At 38.4% G+C, this 20,812-nt stretch overlaps 1 protein-coding gene across 1 annotated transcript in view; it reads left to right on the forward strand.

Annotated features, from left to right (window-relative positions):
* The window catches only part of SETDB2 (SET domain bifurcated histone lysine methyltransferase 2), a 70,291-nt gene that overhangs the window by 10,545 nt on the left and 38,934 nt on the right, over positions 1–20,812 (forward strand). The window contains exons 4-10 of the mRNA XM_052650354.1: positions 1,243–1,339; positions 5,042–5,605; positions 9,857–9,973; positions 13,356–13,525; positions 15,171–15,390; positions 15,916–16,015; positions 17,363–17,456. Of these exons, the coding sequence (XP_052506314.1) occupies positions 1,243–1,339; positions 5,042–5,605; positions 9,857–9,973; positions 13,356–13,525; positions 15,171–15,390; positions 15,916–16,015; positions 17,363–17,456 (1,362 nt within the window). The remainder of the gene's footprint in view (positions 1–1,242; positions 1,340–5,041; positions 5,606–9,856; positions 9,974–13,355; positions 13,526–15,170; positions 15,391–15,915; positions 16,016–17,362; positions 17,457–20,812) is intronic.

Below are 20,812 nucleotides of genomic sequence, written 5' to 3' on the forward strand. Positions count from 1 at the left end.
TGAACTTTTGCCTTCTACTACATTGGGAGCACAGTCTTAACCACTGGCCGAAACTAATTGTTAATCAGTTATTGTAGCTCTCTTCATCTATCAGATTTTAAATCTTCTTTCTTTACCTCCATAACTAAAGAGGGATATTTGCTTTCCAGTTAGCCAAGGATGACCTTGGATTAGGGCTTCCCATGTGGCACTAGTGGTAAAGAACCTGCTTCCCAATGCAGGAAACATGAGACGCAGGTTCGATCCCTGGGTCAGGAATATCCCCTGGAGTAGAGCATGGCAAATATTCTCGTATTCATCTCCAGTATTCTTGCCTGGAGAATCCCCTGGACAGAGGACCCTGGTGGCCTAAGGACACAAAAAGCTGGACATGACTGAAGCGACGCATTTGTCTGCACACATGACCCTGGATTATAACTTAAACTATTCCTTTATTTTCTTAAACTTTTTTTTTCTGTTTAATAAGACTGGTCTACACTAAAGGACCAATGCAAGTTAATAATAAGGCAGGAAGAGAATCACTTTTTTATTAAGGTCCACCACTGCATAGGAAAAAGCATGATTGAAAACAATTTTTTTAAAAACAGATTACTCTGCATATTCACTTTTTTTTTTTCCAAAATAAGAGCAGGAAATCTATAACTTTTTTTCATTAACTGCATAGCTTATTTGTATAGTGAAGTTATGTTAGAGAGTAAGAATAGGTGAAGTTGGAAAACACAGAGACAAGAATGAACCAGGGACGTCCTGGTTCAAGATGAAATTAAGTGCAGAAAGATATAGGGGAAACTAAGAGAACTATGAAGGAACAAATGAAAAGACAAAAAGAGCAACCCAAATACTTTTCCCTCTACAAAAATAGAAGGTAATAGAGTAATGAGAAAGCAAGAGAAATGTGAAGGCTTCCCATTTTGCGACCTTAATAGAGTCTTCGAGAGTTACACTATTTTTTCTGTAAAATACAAGCAGAAATAGGGATACTTGATGTTTGCTTTAAAGAATGATTAAAATTCAGATAAAGTTTGGGCCAAATTAGAATTTCTGCAGTAGAAATTTCTTCTACATCTCATTTTATCCTATCTTATTTTCTTAATATTTTTAAAAATGTTGATAGCTAATTTTTGCCTCAATTTTGAAACCTTAATGGTTTCAGATTTAAGGGCTTATATCTCTAGTCAATAAAATTATTATTTAGATATTACAGTGACTCATTTTTAACTTGTTTGTAATTTTTTCATGTAGATCATACATCTGTGACCCAGAATGCAGAAGAAAACAAATTAAGTTCATTGCCCTCGACATCATATGAAGACGTCTTTCCAAAAGACTGCACCTATCTGTATGTATAGAAGTTAAATTTATTTATGTTGTTAGTGCTTTTGCTCCCAGAAAGCGATTTATTGTTGCCAATCATTTGACGTAAGAGTAGATAAAATATATTAAAAAAGGATTCTTTCCCATGAAAAGTTTTTTTTTTTTAAATCTTCTTTATTTTGTATTGGAGTATAGCTGATTAACAATGCTGTGATAGTTTCAGGTGGATGGCAAAGGTACTCAGCCATACATATACATGTATCCATTCTCCCCCAAACTCCCTCCCATCCAGGCTTCCATATAACATTGAGCAGAGTTCCCTGTGCTTTACAATAGGTCCTTGTTGGTTATCCATTTTAAATATAGCAGTGTATAGCTGTCCATCCCAAACTCTCTAACTATCCATTTCCCCTGCCCTTCCTGAAAAGTTTTAAAAGTTGTATATTTTATGTAGCTTAATAATTCTCTACATAGGTTATTTGTTAAATCTGTAAGTAATAAAATCTTTTAATAAACTTTAGAACTAAGGATACCCCAGATAAAATTTTTTCTCTTGAATATATGCTGAGTTAATCCCTTCATAACAAAGAACTTCTTGAATCATCAGTATTTTATATTCCCTTTCCCCAAAAATAGGGGAAATAAATTGATGACATTTTGTAGAAAAGAATGCCACAGAACCCAGCTTGAAACATAATTTATTGGTTTTAAAGTTCAAAATCAAGTTGAAAAGGGAAATGAAACACTCAGTTTACTGGTTATCCAACACTAGTGGAATTGCTCAGTTGTGTCCGACTCTTTGTGACCTCATGGACTGTAGCCTACCAGGCTCCTCCATCCATGGAATTTTCCAGACAAGAGTACTAAAGTGGGTTGCCATTTCCTTCTCTAGGGGATCTTCCCAACCCAAGAATAAAACCCAGGTCTCCTGCATTGCAGACAGACACTTTACCCTCTCAGCCACACTGTAGCTATGTAAATCACTCAAGAGTAAATTAGTCTAGAACAAAACAAAGAACAAAGCTATGAGAGCTTAAGAGAATTTATTTCAGTAAGTACTGAATGAAACCAAAGGTATATATACCCCAGGTAGACAAATAGTAGTGTTCATAGCTCAGAATATACTATAATGCTTTATAAGAAAAAGTGGTAGAAAGGAACTTGGCATTTAATAATAAGGAAAGAGTAATTCCAGGCACAGTCTTTAAAAAAGAAGGAAATACCGAATACCAAAGTAAACAAATAAATCAAAAACTTATTAAAGTGGACTAGGCTAAGAAGATAGAAGTTAAATGGAAAAACAAAGAAAAATGGAAGAACAAAGCAAAAAATGCATTATAGACTATATTTTTACTATGGAATGTACCCCCAGTATTATTCAAAAACTACTAAAATAGATTGAAATTATTTAAGGGAAAACATAACCTCACCTCTTTTTTTTGTTTCTTCCCTCATTTTTAATGTATTAGGTGCTATTGCGTTGTAGTCCATGGATATGATAGATTTGCATTGATCTTTTAGCTGCATTCTCATTCAATATTTTTTACTATCTTTTTGAGAGTTTTTAAGATTGAAACATATAAAAGAATATAGCAAAAACTATACTAACACCAGCCAGAACTAACAGCTATTAACATTTCATTGTATTTGCTTCCAGTGTCTTTTTTTAAAAGAAAACAAAACACTGTAGTCTCTTTTGAGCCATATCTAACTTCTCACCCTGTTCTCCTCTCTGCCTTTCCAAGAGCAGTCACTGTCATCACTTATTTCTCTAGTTCATTTTTAAAATATTTACATAGCCATAAGTAATGTTTAGTGCTATTACTTACAGTTTTTAAATTTTACATAAATATTCATATATGTACCTTCTTACTTTACTCAGCATTAGTTTGACATCTAATCATGTTGCTTGCTGTGTTATAGATCTGTTTCATTCCCTTTAACTGTTGTTTGGATTTCCATAATGTGAAAATACATTTTATTTGTTCATCCCTTTAAGGATGGGTAGATCATTCCACATATTACCTAATGTAAATAGTAGTACAGTGATCAGTTTTACCCCAAACTTTCTTTTAAGGAAGTATTCATTGTGAAAGTTGCTATTAAGGAACTCAAAGGTATAGTCTGGAATCTATAAGATTACCCAAAATGTAGAAGAAAAGGGCAAATGGATGAGAAAAAGAAGAGAATGATGAATAGTTTTCTTAAAAAAGAAACCATTACCAGAAAACCAATGATTTTAATGAACACTATAGAAATATTTTCTGGATTATCCATGTTATAATGTTTTTTTAGAAATGTTAAGAGTTTCAAGCTAAGACGATAGAGTTAGGGCCACTGTGCTGCTGCTCATAGCTCCAGTGAAGGAAATCACAGTATCTAAACTAGGCTTCAGGATGGTTCCAGCAACTAGAAAATGAAAATACATGCTTTTCATTTAAAAATTTGTTATTTAGGGAATTCCCTGATTGTCCAGTGATTAAGACTGCATGTTCCCAGTGCAGGGGACATGGGTTTTTTCCCTGATCGGGGAACTGAGATCTACATGCCATACAGCATGGCCAGAAGAAAAAAATGAGTCTAGAAAATAAGAGAACATTTTTGTGTATTTATAAAAACTTGAGATATTAAGCTAGTAAGTCAAAGTTAAGTGAAAGGACTTTTGACAGTATTCAGTAAAAGACTCTAGAACAATTGGATATCATTTGGAGAATTTAAGTTAGATATTCATGTTACATCAATATAAACTCCAGATGAAATTGAACTCTCAAACCCAAAAAATTAATTATAAAATTAGAACCCTTAAAATCAGAAAAATAAAAGATGTCTTTCTATAACATTATTTAACATGGCATTATTCATAATATCATTTATACTTTATTATAAATACTTAATTCTCTGCCTCGAATGTAAGTTCCTTGATTACAGAGCTCTCATCTTTGTTTTCATAGCACCTGGCACATAGCAGGCATTCAAGAAATCTTTGATGCCCTTGCAGCCCTACCTCCCAGCCTCCAGGGAGGGGAGAAGGGCTGCAGGTGAAGATAATCACCAGTCACAAGTGATTTAATCTTTCATGCTTAAGCAGTTAAACCACTATAAAAAACAACAGGGCTCTTGGAGCTTCCTGGTTGGCAGACACTTTGAGGTGCTGGGAAGTGCATTTGGAGAGGGCATATGGAAACTCCATGCCCCTTCTTACCTACATTACCCCATGCCTCTCTCCCATTTGGCTGTTCCTGAGTGCATCTTTTATTATAAACTGGTAATAGTAGTTAAAATGCTGTCCTGAAGTCTGTGAGTCTTTCCAGCCCATTAACAAAGAGGAGGAGGTTGTGGAAACTCATGGATTGGTCAGAAGTATGGTGACCTGGAAATTGCATTTTGCATCTGGATTGGGGGCAGTTTTATGGGACTGAACCCTTTAATTTGTGGAATCTGATGCTGACTACAGGTGGATAATGCCAGAATTGAACTGAATTATTGGACACTCATTGAAGAAGTGGTGCTAGAAAAAAAACACCACCTATTTGGTGCTCAGAAGAAGATTAAAAAACATAACTTTATATAACTGTAAAACATAGATTTATTTCAGGGTCTGGCTTATTTTCATGTTGTCTGAGAAGAAACTAATATAGGAATTAAATATCATCTTAGTGTTTTTTTTTTAAATATGGGGAATTGTGCTATAAATTTGAGGTTCTAATAAATAATTAATTTTAAACAGATCTACAGAAAACCAAGAAATTCCCCTTATGGAAAGTAAAGATGCAGACTTTAGAGAAAAAGAATCTTCTTTAAATTTATCTTACCAAAAGCATGAGTGCTCTGGCACCTGTCTGATGAAAATGCCATTTACCTTCAAGGGGGAAAACCCTCTGCAGCTACCAGTCAAATGCCATTTCCAAAGACGACACGCAAAGACAAACTCTCATTCTTCAGCACTCCACGTGAGTTATAAAACCCCTTGTGGAAGGAGTCTACGAAACATGGAGGAAGTTTTTCGTTACCTGCTTGAGACAGAGTGTAACTTTCTATTTACAGATAACTTTTCTTTCAATACCTATGTTCAGTTGACTCGGAATTACCCAAAGGAAGAAGAAATTGTTTCTGATGTGGATATTAGCAATGGAGTGGAATCGGTGCCCATTTCTTTCTGTAATGAAATTGACAATAGAAAACTTCCACAGTTTAAATACAGAAAGACTATGTGGCCACGAGCATATTATCTAAACAGCTTTTCCAACATGTTTACTGATTCATGTGACTGTTCTGAGGGCTGCGTAGACATGTGAGTAGAAGAACATGGCATTTCAAAAAAATCTTCTGAATGTAGGGGTACTTGTCAAGAAATCCTGCTGTGTATCAGTTTGTCTGTCTATCTTATCTAAAACCAGTTCATCAAGAATTGAAAATAGAGAGATGCACTCTCCTTTAGCAGTAGGAAGGAAACTCTTCACCTATTATTTTGTTTATTGGGGAATTATTTCTTGCAGAGATAAGTTTTTCCCTTAATCTGTTACTGTGACTATTGATAGCAACAATTAAGGCTAATGCCGTGTAACTGTGCCAAACATTGTGACAAGTGCTTTCCATCTATTTTCTCGTTTAGTTCTCACAAAGTCTTATGGAGTAGTTAATATTATTTCCATGTTGCAAATGAGGAAGTTGAGAAATCAAATGTAAGGTCAACAAATTTAAGCACCAGGATTTGAACCTATGCTGCTGCTGCTGCTAAGTCGCTTCAGTCGTGTCCGACTCTGTGCAACCCCATAGACGTAAGCCCACCAGGCTCCTCCGTCCCTGGGATTCTCCAGGCAAGAACACTGGAGTGGGTTGCCATTGCCTTTTCCTTTAGGTTTTGTCATAGAGGAAACCTCTCATTGCGCCAAGTTTTATTCTGTTTAAATATAGGTTGTTGTTTTTAAGCATTGCCTCTAACCTGTCTACATCTGGCCAAGCCCAGTCTCCTTCAATGCTAAAGGAGAAAAGTAACTGTTGGGTTGGACAGTGTTTACTGAACTTTATGGTTAGTTTAACAAGGGTTTTTTCAAGCATAATTTTGATGGGGTGTGATTTTTGCCTTAGACCATAGAAACTAATCCCCATGTAACATGCACCACCAGCACACATATGTTTGTTTTTTGGTCACAAATTACGAGAGAAGTCACAAAATAAGCAAAAAGCTGAGGCTCACGGGAATCTGGAATTGGACATGAGCACTGTGGCCAGGGATTCTGATCCTGACGGGAATGGGAGTTAAACGTGTCCCGTGCATGGTGGAGAGTGGGCACCAAGCTCTCAGGGAAAGGGGCAGAAACAGGGACCTACCCAAGACCAGGAGGTTGGCTGATAACCCACAGGGCCTGCGGTTGTATAACTGTATTGATAACAACCAGGCTGAGAGCCGTGAAACCCGTAGGTCGGAGCCAGAGCAGCCAGTGTAGAAGAGCACCCAGGAGTGACCTGGGCAGAAGCATGACCTCGCATAGTCAGAGCACACAGGCAGTCAGGACCGTGAAGGCAGCGTAAGTTCGCACAGATGGCAGAGGTCACGCCTGAGGAGTCAGAGAGAGATGGAGAATGTGACTGAAGGAGGCTTTAAAATAGGTGTGTCTAAAATGTCCAAAGAGATAAGATCCTAATATCCATGAAATGAGGAGGTGATCATTTTTATATGTGATCATTTTACTATATAAGTAAAAGAGCCATTTAGAAATACGGGAAATAAAGCATATGGTTATGGAAATAAAAAACTTAAGTAGATGGACTAAGTGGTAGCATTGGTATAGCTGGAGAAACAATCAGTGAATAGCAAAGCAAAACTAAAGGGTTCTCCCAGAATGCAAAGGGATAAAAATACGAGGAAAAAAAGTTTACAGGTTGAAAAATATGAAAGGTCAATGGGAAATTCCAACATACCTCTGAGAAGAGAGCATCATTCAAAGAGATACTAGCTGAGAATTTTCCAGAACTGAAGAAAGACAGGAGTCCTCAGAGTGAAAAAGCCTGCTGTGTACTGCTGCTGCTGCTGCTGCTAAGTCGCTTCAGTCATATCCGACTGTGTCCTAGGAAGGGAAATAAAATAACTGTACATCTAAATATATCATGATGCAACCTTGCAAGTATCTAGGGCAAAGAATAAATATGCTAGCAGATGGAAAAGAGAATATATTGACAAGGCAGTTTTCATCAAAAATAATAGAAGACAAAAAGGCATATTAGCTTAAAATGCTGAAGGAAAATAAATACAAAACTAGAATTCTGTAACAAGCCAGACAGTTATATGGTGGGGGGTGGGGGTGTTAAGAGGGTATTCAGACAATTACACAGCAGTTGAAGATATGCATTCCTATTTTTCAGCAATAGTATTTTTATACTAGAGCATTGTTTTCCAAGCTCTTAAGTTTAGTAGGATGTAAAATCACTTAAAGGGTTGTAACTAGAATCTTAAAAATTAAATTGTACAGAAAGTACCATGTGTACAGGAAGTACAGTGATAAGGTACTTATATGTGACTGCTGTTTCTTACTTTACATATACACACACATAAATATGCTGCCTCTGTAGGATCTTTTCTTAGAAATGTAAGACATTTCTTGCTGTGAGTCATAGTCAAAAATATTTGAAAGCTGCTACCCAGGCGATGCTTAGACAGGGCATAAGAATAAGGATGTTACAGCATTGTTGTATTAAAGCTAGAAGCAGTTTAATTGTGATTCTAAATGCTGTGGAAAAGTTAAAAAGGTAGATCTCAAAAGCATTATATTGAATGAAAAGACAAGTTGTAGGATAATAACTATAGTAATTTTTTAAAAGAATACATTGTATTGTTTGTGGATAAATATATATGTAAAAGTTTAAAGGATGCCTCACCAAACCTCTTGAGAGCTTAGTTTTATCTTTTTTTTTTTTTTTAAGGAAGATCATATATACAGTATATATGTTGTAAATTATAGTTGACCTTTGAACAATGCAGGGGTTAGGGGTGCCAGCCCTCAAAAATATAACATGTAACATAATTGGCCCTCCACATAAGCGGTTCCGCATCCATAATTCCACAGCCAAGTTTTCATCCAACTGTAGATCATGTTCAGTTCAGTTCAGTTCAGTCGCTCAGTTGTGTCTGACTCTTTGTGACCCCATGAATCGCAGCACACCAGACCTCCCTGTCCATCACCAACTCCCGGAGTTCACTCAGACTCACGTCCATCGAGTCAGTGATGCCATCCAGCCATCTCATCCTCTGTCGTCCACTTCTCTTCCTGCCCCCAATCCCTCCCAGCATCAGAGTCTTTTCCAATGAGTCAACTCTTCGCATGAGGTGGCCAAAGTACTGGAGTTTCAGCTTTAGCATCATTCCCTCCAAAGAAATCCCAGGGCTGATCTCCTTCAGAATGGACTGGTTGGATCTCTTTGCAGTCCAAGGGACTCTCAAGAGTCTTCTCTAACACCACAGTTCAAAAGCATCAATTCTTCAGCACTCAACCTTCTTCACAGTCCAACTCTCACATCCATACATGACCGCATGTATGTAGTACTGTGTTATTTACTATTGAAAAATATCCACGTATACGTGGACCTGTGTAGCTGAAACCCGTGCTGATCAAGGGTCAGCTGTATATACATAAGAGAAAGGACTAGACAAAATGATGACAGCTGATTCTGTCTGGTCAGAATGAGTGTTTGTTATTGTTTGTGTTGTCTGTACTTTGTAAACTTTGCAAACAAACTCATATTGAAAAAGCAACAATAGATTTCTACATCTGTAAATAGAATCCAAGTCAATCAATTTATTGCTTATTTTTTCTGTTGCAGACGGTAGTTACCACTCTGACATGTATTGTATATATACAGAAAAATACTGAAGTGAATCATAGAGGAAACAATCTTAAAGTCACTTGCCATTTAACACAGGAGATGAGATTCAGAGACTTTTAACCAGTAGTCACGCATCTGGTTTATAACTGAGATACCCAGGTTCCTTACTCCTATCGAGTGTTAAGTCCCTGTCATGTTAGGTAGTCATCTCAGTAGTTAGAGAGGAAATTTGTCTTTAGGTGTTCATGTTTACTGCTTAGCAGCGCTACGAAAAACAGCTTGATACGTGGCATCAGTCTCCTCAATCTGTTTTTATGTCATTGGAGAGAAAGACAATATGAAACATACGCAAACCTATGTAAGTTCTTTTGAGCCTGACACGTTTAAGTCTATCCATTGTAGGAGAGCAAACCTGGGAGAATTCTCACAATGAAGCTTCTGCTGAATAGGAAATGAAAGGAATTCATTTTGAAATGTTGAAACTCGTATAGTTAACTATTTAATGAGCAAGTCGAGGTACAGGGCAGTTTATAATTATTTATAAACTTTTGGTAAATGTTGTCTTTCAAAGAGGTCTGTTTTATTTAGGGAAGAAGTCTTGACAATCCATGAGCCAAATAACTGTTTTAAATACAACTATATTCTTAATACTTTTGTTAAGAGAGCCTGATAACTTGATGCTTTTTTATTCTGACTTCTCCATCCATTGTCTTCCTCTTAGAACAAAATGTGCATGTCTTCAACTGACAGCAAGGAATGCCAAGACTTGCCCCTTGTCAAGTAATAAAATAACCACTGGATATAAATATAAAAGACTAGAGAGACAGATACCTACTGGGTAAGATACACTGTGGATTTGTTGCAGGGTGTTTATACCTTTGAAGGAGGGTGCTTATACCTTTGAAGGAGGGTGCTTTATCATTGTGGCCTATTTAGTCTTCTAAATGTTCTTAATGTGAGAGTTGGACTATAAAGAAAGCTGAGCACCAAAGAATTGATGCTTTTGAACTGTGGTGTTGGAGAAGACTCTTGAGAGTCCCTTGGACTGCAAGGAGATCCAACCAGTCCCATCCCAAAGGAGATCAGTCCTAGGTGTTCATTGGAAGGACTGATGTTGAAGCTGAAACTCCAATACTTTGGCCACCTGATGCGAAGAGGTGACTCATTGGAAAAGACCCTGATGCTGGGAAAGATTGAGGGCAGGAGGAGAAGGGGATGACAGAGGATGAGACAGTTGGATGGCATCACCGACTCAATGGACATGGGTTTAGGTAGACTCCGGCAGTTGGGGATGGACAAGGAAGCCTGGCATGCTGCGGTTCATGGGGTCGCAAAGAGTCAGATGCGACTGAACTGAAATGAATGCTTAATTTCTTATTTGTTGTTTCTGTTCAGTTGCTAAGTTGTTTCCGACTCTGCAAATCCATGGACTGCAGCACACTAGGCTCCCCTGTCCTTCACTGTCTCCCTGAGTTTGCTCAAATTCATATCCATTGAGTCGGTGATGCCATCTAACCATCTCAACCTCTGCTGCCTCCTTCTCCTTTTGCTTTCAGTCTTTCTCAGCATCAGGGTCTTTTCCATTGAGTTGGCTCTTCGCATTAGGTGGCCAAAGTACTGGAGCTTCAGCTTCAGCATCAGTCTTTCCATTGAATATTGAGGGTTGATTTCCTTTAGGATTTGACTGGTTTGATCTTCTTACAGTCCGAAGGACTCTCAAGTCTTCTCCAACACCACAATTCAAAGGCATCAATTCTTCAAGCATCAATTCTTTGGCCCTCAGCCTTCTTTATGGTCCACCTCTCACTTCCATTCATGACTACTGGAAAAACCATAGCTTTGACTATACAGACTTTGTTGGCAGAGTGATGTCTCTGCTTTTTGATACACTGTCTAGGTTTTTCACAGCTTTCCTTTGAAGGCGAAAGTATCTTTTAATTTCATGATTGCAGTTACCATCCGCAGTGGTTTTGGAGCCCAAGAAAATAAAGTCTGTCAGTGTTCCCACTTTTTCCCCATCCATTTGTCATGAAATGATGGGGCCAGATGCCTTGATCTTTGTTGAGTTTTGAGTTTCAAGACAGCTTTTTCACTCTCCTCTTTCACCCTCATCAGGAGGCTCTTTGATTCCTCTTTGCTTTCTGCTTTTAAAGTTGTATCATCTGCATATGTGAGGTTGTTGGTATTTCTCCTGGCATTCTTAATTCCTGCTGGTGACTCATCCAGCCTGATACTTCTCATGATATACTTTGCATATAAGTTAAATAAGCAGGGTGAAAATAAACAGCCTTGACGTACTCCTTTCCCAATTTGAAACCAGTCCATTGTTCCATATCTGGTTCTAACTGTTGCTTCTTGATCTGCATACAGGTTTCTCAGGAGACAGGTAAGGTGGTCTGGTATTTGCATCTCTTTAAGAATTTTCCACAGTTTGTTGTGATCCCCACAGTCAAAGGCTTTTGTACAGTCAATGAAGCAGAAGTAGATGTTTTTCTGGAATTCTCTTGCTTTCCAACAACAGATGTTGGCAATTTGATCTCTGGTTCCTCTGCCTTTTCTAAATCCAGCTTGTACATCTGAAAGTTCTTGGTTCCTGTACTGCTAAAGCCTGACTTGAAGGATTTTGAGCATTACCTTACTAGCATGTGAAACGAGCACATTTGTACAGTAGTTTTAACATTCTTTGGTGTTGGCCTTCCTTGGGATTGGAATGAAAGTGGACCTTTTCTAGTCCTGTGGCACTGGCAAGTTTCCAAATTTGCTGACATATTGAGTGCAGCACTTTAACAGCATCATCTTTTAGGACTTTAAATGGTTCAGCTGGAATTAGGTTCTTATACCAAAAATCTAAATTAAAGAATTTTTTTAAAAGCCCGTATATCATTTTTGGAAATGGAAGTCAGAGTGCACACAGGTGGCATGCAGACTGCGCCTGACACTTGCCTGCTTTGCCTCTGACTCCTAGCCCCGTTGGGCTGGCTTGCTTTGGGTAGACGTTTCCCCGCTGGGCTAGCTTGCTTTCGGTAGACGTTTCCCCGTTGGGCTAGCTTGCTTTGGGTAGACGTTTCCCCGTTGGGCTGGCTTGCTTTCGGTAGACGTTTCCCCGTTGGGCTGGCTTGCTTTCGGTAGACGTTTCCCCGTTGGGCTAGCTTGCTTTGGGTAGACGTTTCCCCGTTGGGCTGGCTTGCTTTCGGTAGACGTTTCCCCGTTGGGCTAGCTTGCTTTCGGTAGACGTTTCCCCGTTGGGCTAGCTTGCTTTGGGTAGACGTTTCCCCGTTGGGCTAGCTTGCTTTCGGTAGACGTTTCCCCGTTGGGCTGGCTTGCTTTGGGTAGACGTTTCCCCTTTAAGACATATACTGTGCAGAGGTCGTCTGAGGATTGGGAATTTTCTTTTCAAGGTTGTTATTGCTAAAAGACAAACAGAGAAGTATTCTTCCTAGACTTCCCCTTCTTAGACATCGGGCGACATTTTTAAAGAGCTCACCCTTATTGTGTGCCACACATTGTCTCAAGCACCTTGCAAATAGACTTATTTAATCTTTTTTTAAAATTAAATTTTATTGAAATATAGTTGATTTCCATGTTGTGTTAGTTGCGGCTATACAGCGATGTGATTCAGTTATACATCTATCCACCTGCTTTTAGATTCCATTCCCATATAGGTCATTATAGAGTACTGAGCAGAGTGCCCGTGCTATACAGTAAGTCCTTAGTAGTTGTCTGTTTTATATATAGTAGTGTGTATATGTCACCCCTGATCTCCGATTTATCCCCCCTCCCCGCCCCGCAACTTTCCCCTTTGGTAACCTTAAGTTTGTTTTCTACATCTCTGACTCTATTTCTACTTTGTGAATAAGTTCATTTTTACCGTTTTCTTAGATTCCACATATAAAGATTATCATGTGATACTTGTCTTTCTCTGTCTGACTTACCCAATTCATTTAATCTTCACAAAACCACCCTATGCCATATAATCCATATTATATGGTAGTACCATATAATCCCCATTTTTAAAAATGGGAAATTGAAGCACAAAGAGATTAAATCCATGGGCCTGCAGCTAGTGAGTGCTGGAGCTGTGATGGGAACTAGGCAGTCTAGCCCTGGGAGCCTTCACACTTAGTCTCTTTCCCTCAGTGATTATTAGCAGGGTAGCAATAGAAAGTGCTTTTGCTTTTAATTTGTCTAATTGATTTTCTCTTGTATATTTTATTGACAAGCATTTATGAATGCAGCCTGTTATGCAAGTGTGATCGACGAATGTGTCAAAACCGAGTTGTCCAGCACGGACCTCAAGTGAGGCTACAAGTGTTCAAAACTGAGAAGAAGGGATGGGGAGTGCGCTGTCTAGATGACATTGACAGAGGGACGTTTGTTTGCATTTATTCAGGTAAAGCAAAGGTTTACTTTCACATTACGCTGTGGTAAGATCTGCATTTCTGAATCTCCATTGACTAGTCAGGGCCGCCGAGATCTTATAGCAAGGACAAGAGCGACGGTATAGGAGGACTGTCAGAGGAAGGCAAGTGACTGGGAAATCGAGCCCTGAAGGCATGACGTGCATTAGGAGGTACCAGGTGTCCCAGAAAAGAAAGGCTGAAGGATAAAACTTGGGTTACTGCATGAGATGTGTTTTTTAGTCTCTGTGGCTGCAGTTGCTTCGGGGTAAAGTAAGAAAACTTTTAAATAGAAAAGTGACTGATTTACTAAGGTAAAGATTATTGGTCAGAGACTGTCTTCGTCAACATCTTGAGCTATTAGAATTTAACAAGTTAATGTTATAATGAATACCTTTAGGTGATGATTCAGTTAAGGCTGCCGCTGCTGCTGCCACCAAGTCGCTTCAGTCGTGTCCCGCTTTGTGCGATCCCATGGACAGCAGCCCACCAGGCTACTCTGTCCCTGGGATTTTCCAAGCAAGAGTATTGGAGTGGGTTGCCATTGCCTTCTCCAAGTCAGTCAAGGCAGTTCTCTCCATTTCAGGGATTCTATAGAGAGTTGCCCATGTTCTGAGCAAAGCCTCCCCACCGTGTGTTACGGTTGTGCAAATTACTGATTCATTCAGGCCATTGCCCACAGGCCAGACAGGTCCATCTCTAGTAGTCTCTTCCTTTTACTTCAGAGTGTTAGGCAAAAGTCCTCACTTTCTGTGTGTACCATGAAGTGAGAAAGGTTGGTGAAATGTGGCTCTCAAGGCAGTCTGAAGGAAATGTGCCAGGCAGCAGGGACCAGAGCAGGCCTCCTTATCTGGAATTCCAGGTTCCCTCTAGTGAGGGCAAGAATCCTCAGAGTTCAGAACAGTCACAGCTGGATCCCTGCCACATCCCACTTACAGACACAAATACTGCACAACTTGCCTGGACATTTGTCTGTCATATTTCTCAAAATAACTCTTTGATAAAAGTTAGCTTACCATAAAATGCCAGACGGTGTCCAGGAAGTGTCATTTATTGACTTTATCTGCATTGCTAGGAAATGCACCTAAGGGTATCTCTTTAATCTAGCTGTTAATTTTGACTTGTTAACTGTAATTTGAAGTTCCTTGAAAGAAAATGCATAAACTTCAGACTAACATTTTGATTGCATTAAGGCTTAAGATGAGAATAGGCACATATCACCACAGATTTAAATACATCACTTTATAAATAAAGTTTTTAAATGATAAAGCATTCATAACTACACACAAAAGCTATAATTGTAAGACTAGAGTTCACCTCTCTAATTTTCTAGAGTGCTTTCTGATCTGTATTTTTGTTTTATATTATTGTAGCTGAATCTCTTGTCTTCTGTGTTATCCCACTTCAGACAAATACTTATTCCTATATTTTTTCATGTACTGGAAGATGCGAAATCTCTTCTTGGTCTTTTATTTTTATTATTTCTCACAGTAGTTTTCTAGGATGAATTAATGTTTATCTTCATTCTAGAAATGAGGTACACCATACACTGTTGTAACAGAGCAGAAGAGATGCCCTTTTGTTGCTTAGTAACTTATTACTTTTTGTCATATTTAGCTCTTTTACTTTTTCTTTTAGGAAGATTACTAAGCAGATCTGACACTGAGAAACCTGATGCTATTGATGAAAATGGAAAAGAAGAGAATATTATGAAAAATATGTTTTCCAAAAAGAGGAAAATAGAAGTTGCAGATTGTGAGGTTGAAGTTATCCCAATAGAACTGGAAGCACGTCCGAGAAGTATGGAGACTCAGGAGTATCCACCTAAGTTCCATAATAATACCAAAGAGCCTATTATGTGAGTGAGATCATAGGAACCCAGTCAAGATTGATCTATACTGTTTCATACCAATTAAGAGTAGTTCTTTCTTTTTCTTATTTCTTACTTTCCACTCCAACTTCTGTATCTCTTATATATCAATTTGCTTCCCAGTTGTATGTTTCACACTGAGAAATCTAGGGCACTTAAATTTAAAAATCTAACCAACACACTATATTTCCTCAGTTTCCATCTGTGGAACTTCATCTTTAAAAACTTTGACTTTAATCAGATTGTTTATGGATGTCATGACTTTGGCAGTTCTTTTTATTTTCTATCACCATTTTATTTGCAAAGGTTTTCTTAGATTTTCTTCATTTTTTAAATATACTTCCAGAATGATTGACTTTAAAATATGATTATTCTAGTGAGGAGTAGGCATAAGTGTTATAGCTTAGATTAATTTCTAATGAATATTTACATAACAGTGATGCTGTCTATATTTCAGGGCACAGTAAAGAGCGTTTTTAGTGATTTACAGAATAACTTTGTTTTCCTTTTCAGAGGAATGAAATATAACAGCATTGCAAGAATTCGATATCATTCAGTCATTAGAAGTCCTAAAACCAAGACGGTCATTATTCAACACAATGGGAAAAATATGGTAAAAAGTGCAAAACATAGATGGTGCCCTTCTGAGAACATTAACTACTATTTAATTCAGATTGTTTGTGTTATTTAATAATGTGTAGGATTTCTTTTATTATTTTGTAATGTGGTGCTGTTAAAGTGTTAGGACTGTTTTTTAATGACTTTGTATCTTACGTAATGGTTGGCATGTTCCCAACTTAGATATAGAAGGAGAATGTTGCTCATGATCTGACCGTGTATTCTACTGAGACTGAGAGCTATACAGTATAAGAATTCATGGAAGAAGCTAAAGTGATAGTATTACATAGGAAAGAAGGATGGAGTAATTTAGGTTGAGGAGATACGGTTGTGAGATGTAGGAGAAAGAACAGAAGCAGTCTAATGAGAGGATCATCCAGAAAGCAGCACTTTACATGATAGCCTCTGAAGATAACACTTTTCAGTCTGTCCTGAGAAGAATAACTAGTCAGAGACTGTAACTTAAGAGAATGATGCGAGAAACAGAACAGGCAGACAAAATGGTAGTTCATGGCTTGGTGAAAAATACTAACTTAGGTGGTACACAAATACTTGCCCTCTGCCTGGTAACATACAGAAGATAACTCCTTAATACCACATCATTATGCGAAGATTGGGCCAGGAGATCACATAGACCTAGTTTGCCCTCCAACACTGCACCTTAACTAGCTGGTTAACATCTGTCTGCATTTCTTTTTCTGAAAAATTAGAATAATAGTATCTATCTCAGAATTAAGAGGGTTAAATGAGATAACGTCAGAAACGTAGTGTAGCACAATGACACCCAGGTCAGTGCTCAACACACGTTGACCGTTGAAGTACATGGATAAGAATAATGGTCAATGTTTTGTGTGCCAAGCATTGTGCTAAACCTAATACCCCTTTTTGAAAGTTATCATTACCATATACAGTGACTGCAGTGTCCTCAACTCATGGAGATAGGCAGCTCCTTTAACCTTTTCTTTCAAGTAACTAGCCAAAGAGTGTTTTTAATCTTTGCACATCTTATAGTGGAAGGCAAATTTATCATCTGGTATCAGAATTGAGGGATACCGACAGATATATGTGTATTTCATTTTGAATTTATAATGCCTCAAGAATGTCTTGACAGTCCTTATAATTTTCATAGCTGTGGCTCACGAAAGTGCCTGGGAGTAGAACACAGCTAAAAGGGCTCTGACGTGTCAGAGATTGCTCAGGCTATCAGCTTTGAGTCTTTGAAAACTAATCTAATTGCTGCAGCCTATGGAGATTGATAACTTGATGAAAGAGGCCTTACTGCTAACTTAAATTCTTTTTCCTAACCTAGAAAGTAAAGACATCTTCCTTGTTTTCTTTTAAGGGATTTACTTCCTCAGAGGCTGTCACCTCAGAAGATAATGGGGAACTTAATCCAGCTCAAGTACATCTGAACTCTAAAGCCAAGGAAATGAGAAGTAGGCTTTGTTTCATTCTGTGGTTGCCTGCCTCTTCTGCCTTTTTGTCTCTCATGCTCAATACTCGTAGCTAGTTTTTTCAGACACCATTACAAAAATGCTGCATTCAGCACAAGGCTTCCTATATGTCTAGATCAGAGGTCGACAAACCGTGATCTGTGGGCCACATCCAGCCCACCACCGGTTTATGTATGGCCTGTAAGCTAAGATAATTTTTACCTTTTAAAATAACTGAGAAGAGATGAGAAGATAAATAATGCTTTGTGACACTCGAAACTTACAGGATATTATAATTTCAGTGTTGCTAAATAAATTGTATCGGAAGATAGCCACACTCTTTGATTTACATATTGTCTCTACTTGCACACTATAGTAGCATAGCTGAATACTCACAACAGAGATGGTATAGCCCACAGTGTTTACTGTTTGGCCCCTTACAGAAGAAGTTTGCTGACCCCTGGTCTAGATGCCAACCGTGACCTGATGCTGGGCAGGAGAATAGCATGGACAACTCACAGTCCATCTCCAGCTTTGGAAGCCCTGCCCAGTGCAGCCATTTCCTCTTTGTTTAGGCTCCTTTAAAAATAAAGACATGACATTCTCCTGCAGTATTCCAGCCAGTGCTGCCCCAGAGGATACTTAGCAGAAAGTGAAAATATTGCTACCCTGAGTGCTCATCTTTCAGTGTTACCAGTCTTGCCATGGTATAGACTATACAGTCCATGGAATTCTCCAGGCCAGAATACTGGAGTGGGTAGCCTTTCCCTTCTCCAGGGATCTTCCCAACCCAGGGATCAAACTCAGGTCTCCCGCAACTGCACGCAGATTCTTTACCAGCTGAGCCACAAGGAAAGCCCACTTTAATATTAAAACCTGCCAAAACTGGGCTTTAGTTTATTTGCATTTCAGTATATCCCTTAGGGAGAGATGTTGCTGAGACATGACCCTTTGTGAAGAACTGACTGACCGTGGCCTCTTCTCCCTTTGGGCTTCCTTGACATATACACCCCCAACTCCCCACCTTCCTAGTATTAATAGAAGGACACTTTTGTAAATTTATATCCTATTTTTAGGCAGAGAGGGGAGAGGACTTGGAGCTTTTCCTGTATTACTGCTTAGCTCAAATTGCCCTTAGCTCAAAATAGTTCTTATGTCAAAGATGTGTGTTTTGGGACAACATTCTGATATATCACCGTTTAATGCATGAAAGTCATCTGAGTCCTGTTGCTCTTGGTTCTTTTGTTGTTTTCATTGACCACTACAGTACATATAGCAGGCACTACAAAATTAGTTATGTACTATTAATATTACTGCAAGTAACCTATGATAGGAAAAAGCAGCCAGAAACAGTGATGATTACATCAAAAACATTAATTTTAGAAAAGTGTAATTTCTTTCTGCCACTGAATTAGGAGGCACAAATGACTTTTTAACAATAAATAATTTTACTTATTCCATTTGACATGCATCCATACTTTCGAATATTTTGGAAAATTACTTGCATTATTGGATAAGAAAAATAAGCAGTTCATCTTCTGAAGTATTGTTGTTTGTAAAAGTGTGATTGCTGAATGATCATCTAGCAAAAACACGTATACAAAACCCATAGCGGTAGTTATTGCTACTGGGCCTTCGAGCGGGTAACTCTTAATCAGGGTCTTCCCAGCCTTTCATTGGTATCATAAAGGCCTAAAATGCTCCCTAAACCCTTTCTGTTCCAGCTGTTTAGAATATATTTAAATGCAGAGTACAAAGTTGAAGAGAAGTCAATTTGTAAGGAGTAGAGCTTAACTATAGTAACAGGAAGCAACATGTATACAGATTCATAAAAAGCCATTGTTAGGCAGTAGAAAGAAGGTAGACTTCAGAATCAGATATTTCTGGGTTTCTTACCCCACTTCTCATTATTATTGCTAGTTAGTTAGTTGAGTGAATCCCTTAAGCCTTCAGAAGCTCAGAGTTTTCATTTGTAAAATTGAAATACTGTGTACCTTAATACATTGTACGGATTAGCAATAATTAACACAACTTGCACTGAATTAGTATTGTTACTCTCAGCAGTATTGCTCAGCCATTTATATTCCCTGACAATTCCTTCCGAAATGTTTATTAGAGGACTCAAGCTCAAACCAAGTTGAAGATTGTGAAGACAAGCCTGTGATTGAATCCGATGTGATAGATATAACCAAGTGTAGAGAAGACACTCCACCAGGGGACACATGTCACCAAGCAGTCACACTGGATAACAAGAATGAGGTTCAAATACAAAAGCCCCAAGAGGAAAAATCTCCAGCATGTCAAAACCAGCAGGTCTTCTGTGGTAAAGAGTTACCAAATGAAATCAAGGATGCTTCATCTGATTCTCTAGAGAAGTTCAATAAAGGGAATGTGTTTTTATTGGATGCCACAAAAGAAGGAAATGTGGGCCGCTTCCTTAATGTGAGTATATGGGCTGAGATTCCTATATCTAAACCTTTTTCCCCTAGGCTGCTTCACAAAATCATGAGGAAAATATGACTGACAGATTCCAGAGCCACACTACCTGGATTAGAATGCCAGGCCTCTACTTACATGGGCTTGGACATCTTACTTGACCTCTCCATGCTGTATTTCCCACTTCAATAATATGGAGTTAATAACTGTCCAGAATGTTGTAAATGATCATCTAGCAAAAACACGTATACAAAACGCATAGCGGTAGTTATTGCTGCTGGGCCATTTATATATAAATGTATTATATATAAAGTGCTTAAACTATCTAGCACACAGTAAACATTTGCTTAAAATATAAGAAATTATAAGAAAATCATATATATTTATTGAAAGGCTTTTAAGATGCATTCCCTCAAAAAAACAATGGGGCACATAGAATAAGTTTTTCTTTTGTGTCTCATATAATAGAATGTCTTATTCAGAAATACCTCTATTAAAAAAATTTAGTTGGGAGCACTTATGTTTTACTACTCTCACTAAATTTTGAGTGATTTAGTGGCTTAGTACTAGAGAAGGCAATGGCAACCCACTCCAGTACTCTTGCCTGGAAAATCCCATGGACGGAGGAGCCTGGTAGGCTACAGTCCATGGGGTCGCTAAGAAACAGACACGACTTCACTTTCATTTTCACTTTCACTTTTCACTTCTATGCATTGGAGAAGGAAATTGCATCCCACTCCAGTGTTCTTGCCTGGAAAATCCCATGGACGGAGGAGCCTGGTGGGCTGCCGTCTATGGGGTCGCACAGTCGGACACGACTGAAGCGACTTAGCAGCAGCAGTGGCTTAGTACAGAAAACCAGTACATTTATCAGAATATTGCATTTTACTATCTTACTCTTTTCTTATTCCTAAGCCATAGTC

The sequence above is a fragment of the Budorcas taxicolor genome, chromosome 12 (genome assembly GCF_023091745.1).
Source record: "Budorcas taxicolor isolate Tak-1 chromosome 12, Takin1.1, whole genome shotgun sequence".
NCBI lineage: Eukaryota > Metazoa > Chordata > Mammalia > Artiodactyla > Bovidae > Budorcas > Budorcas taxicolor.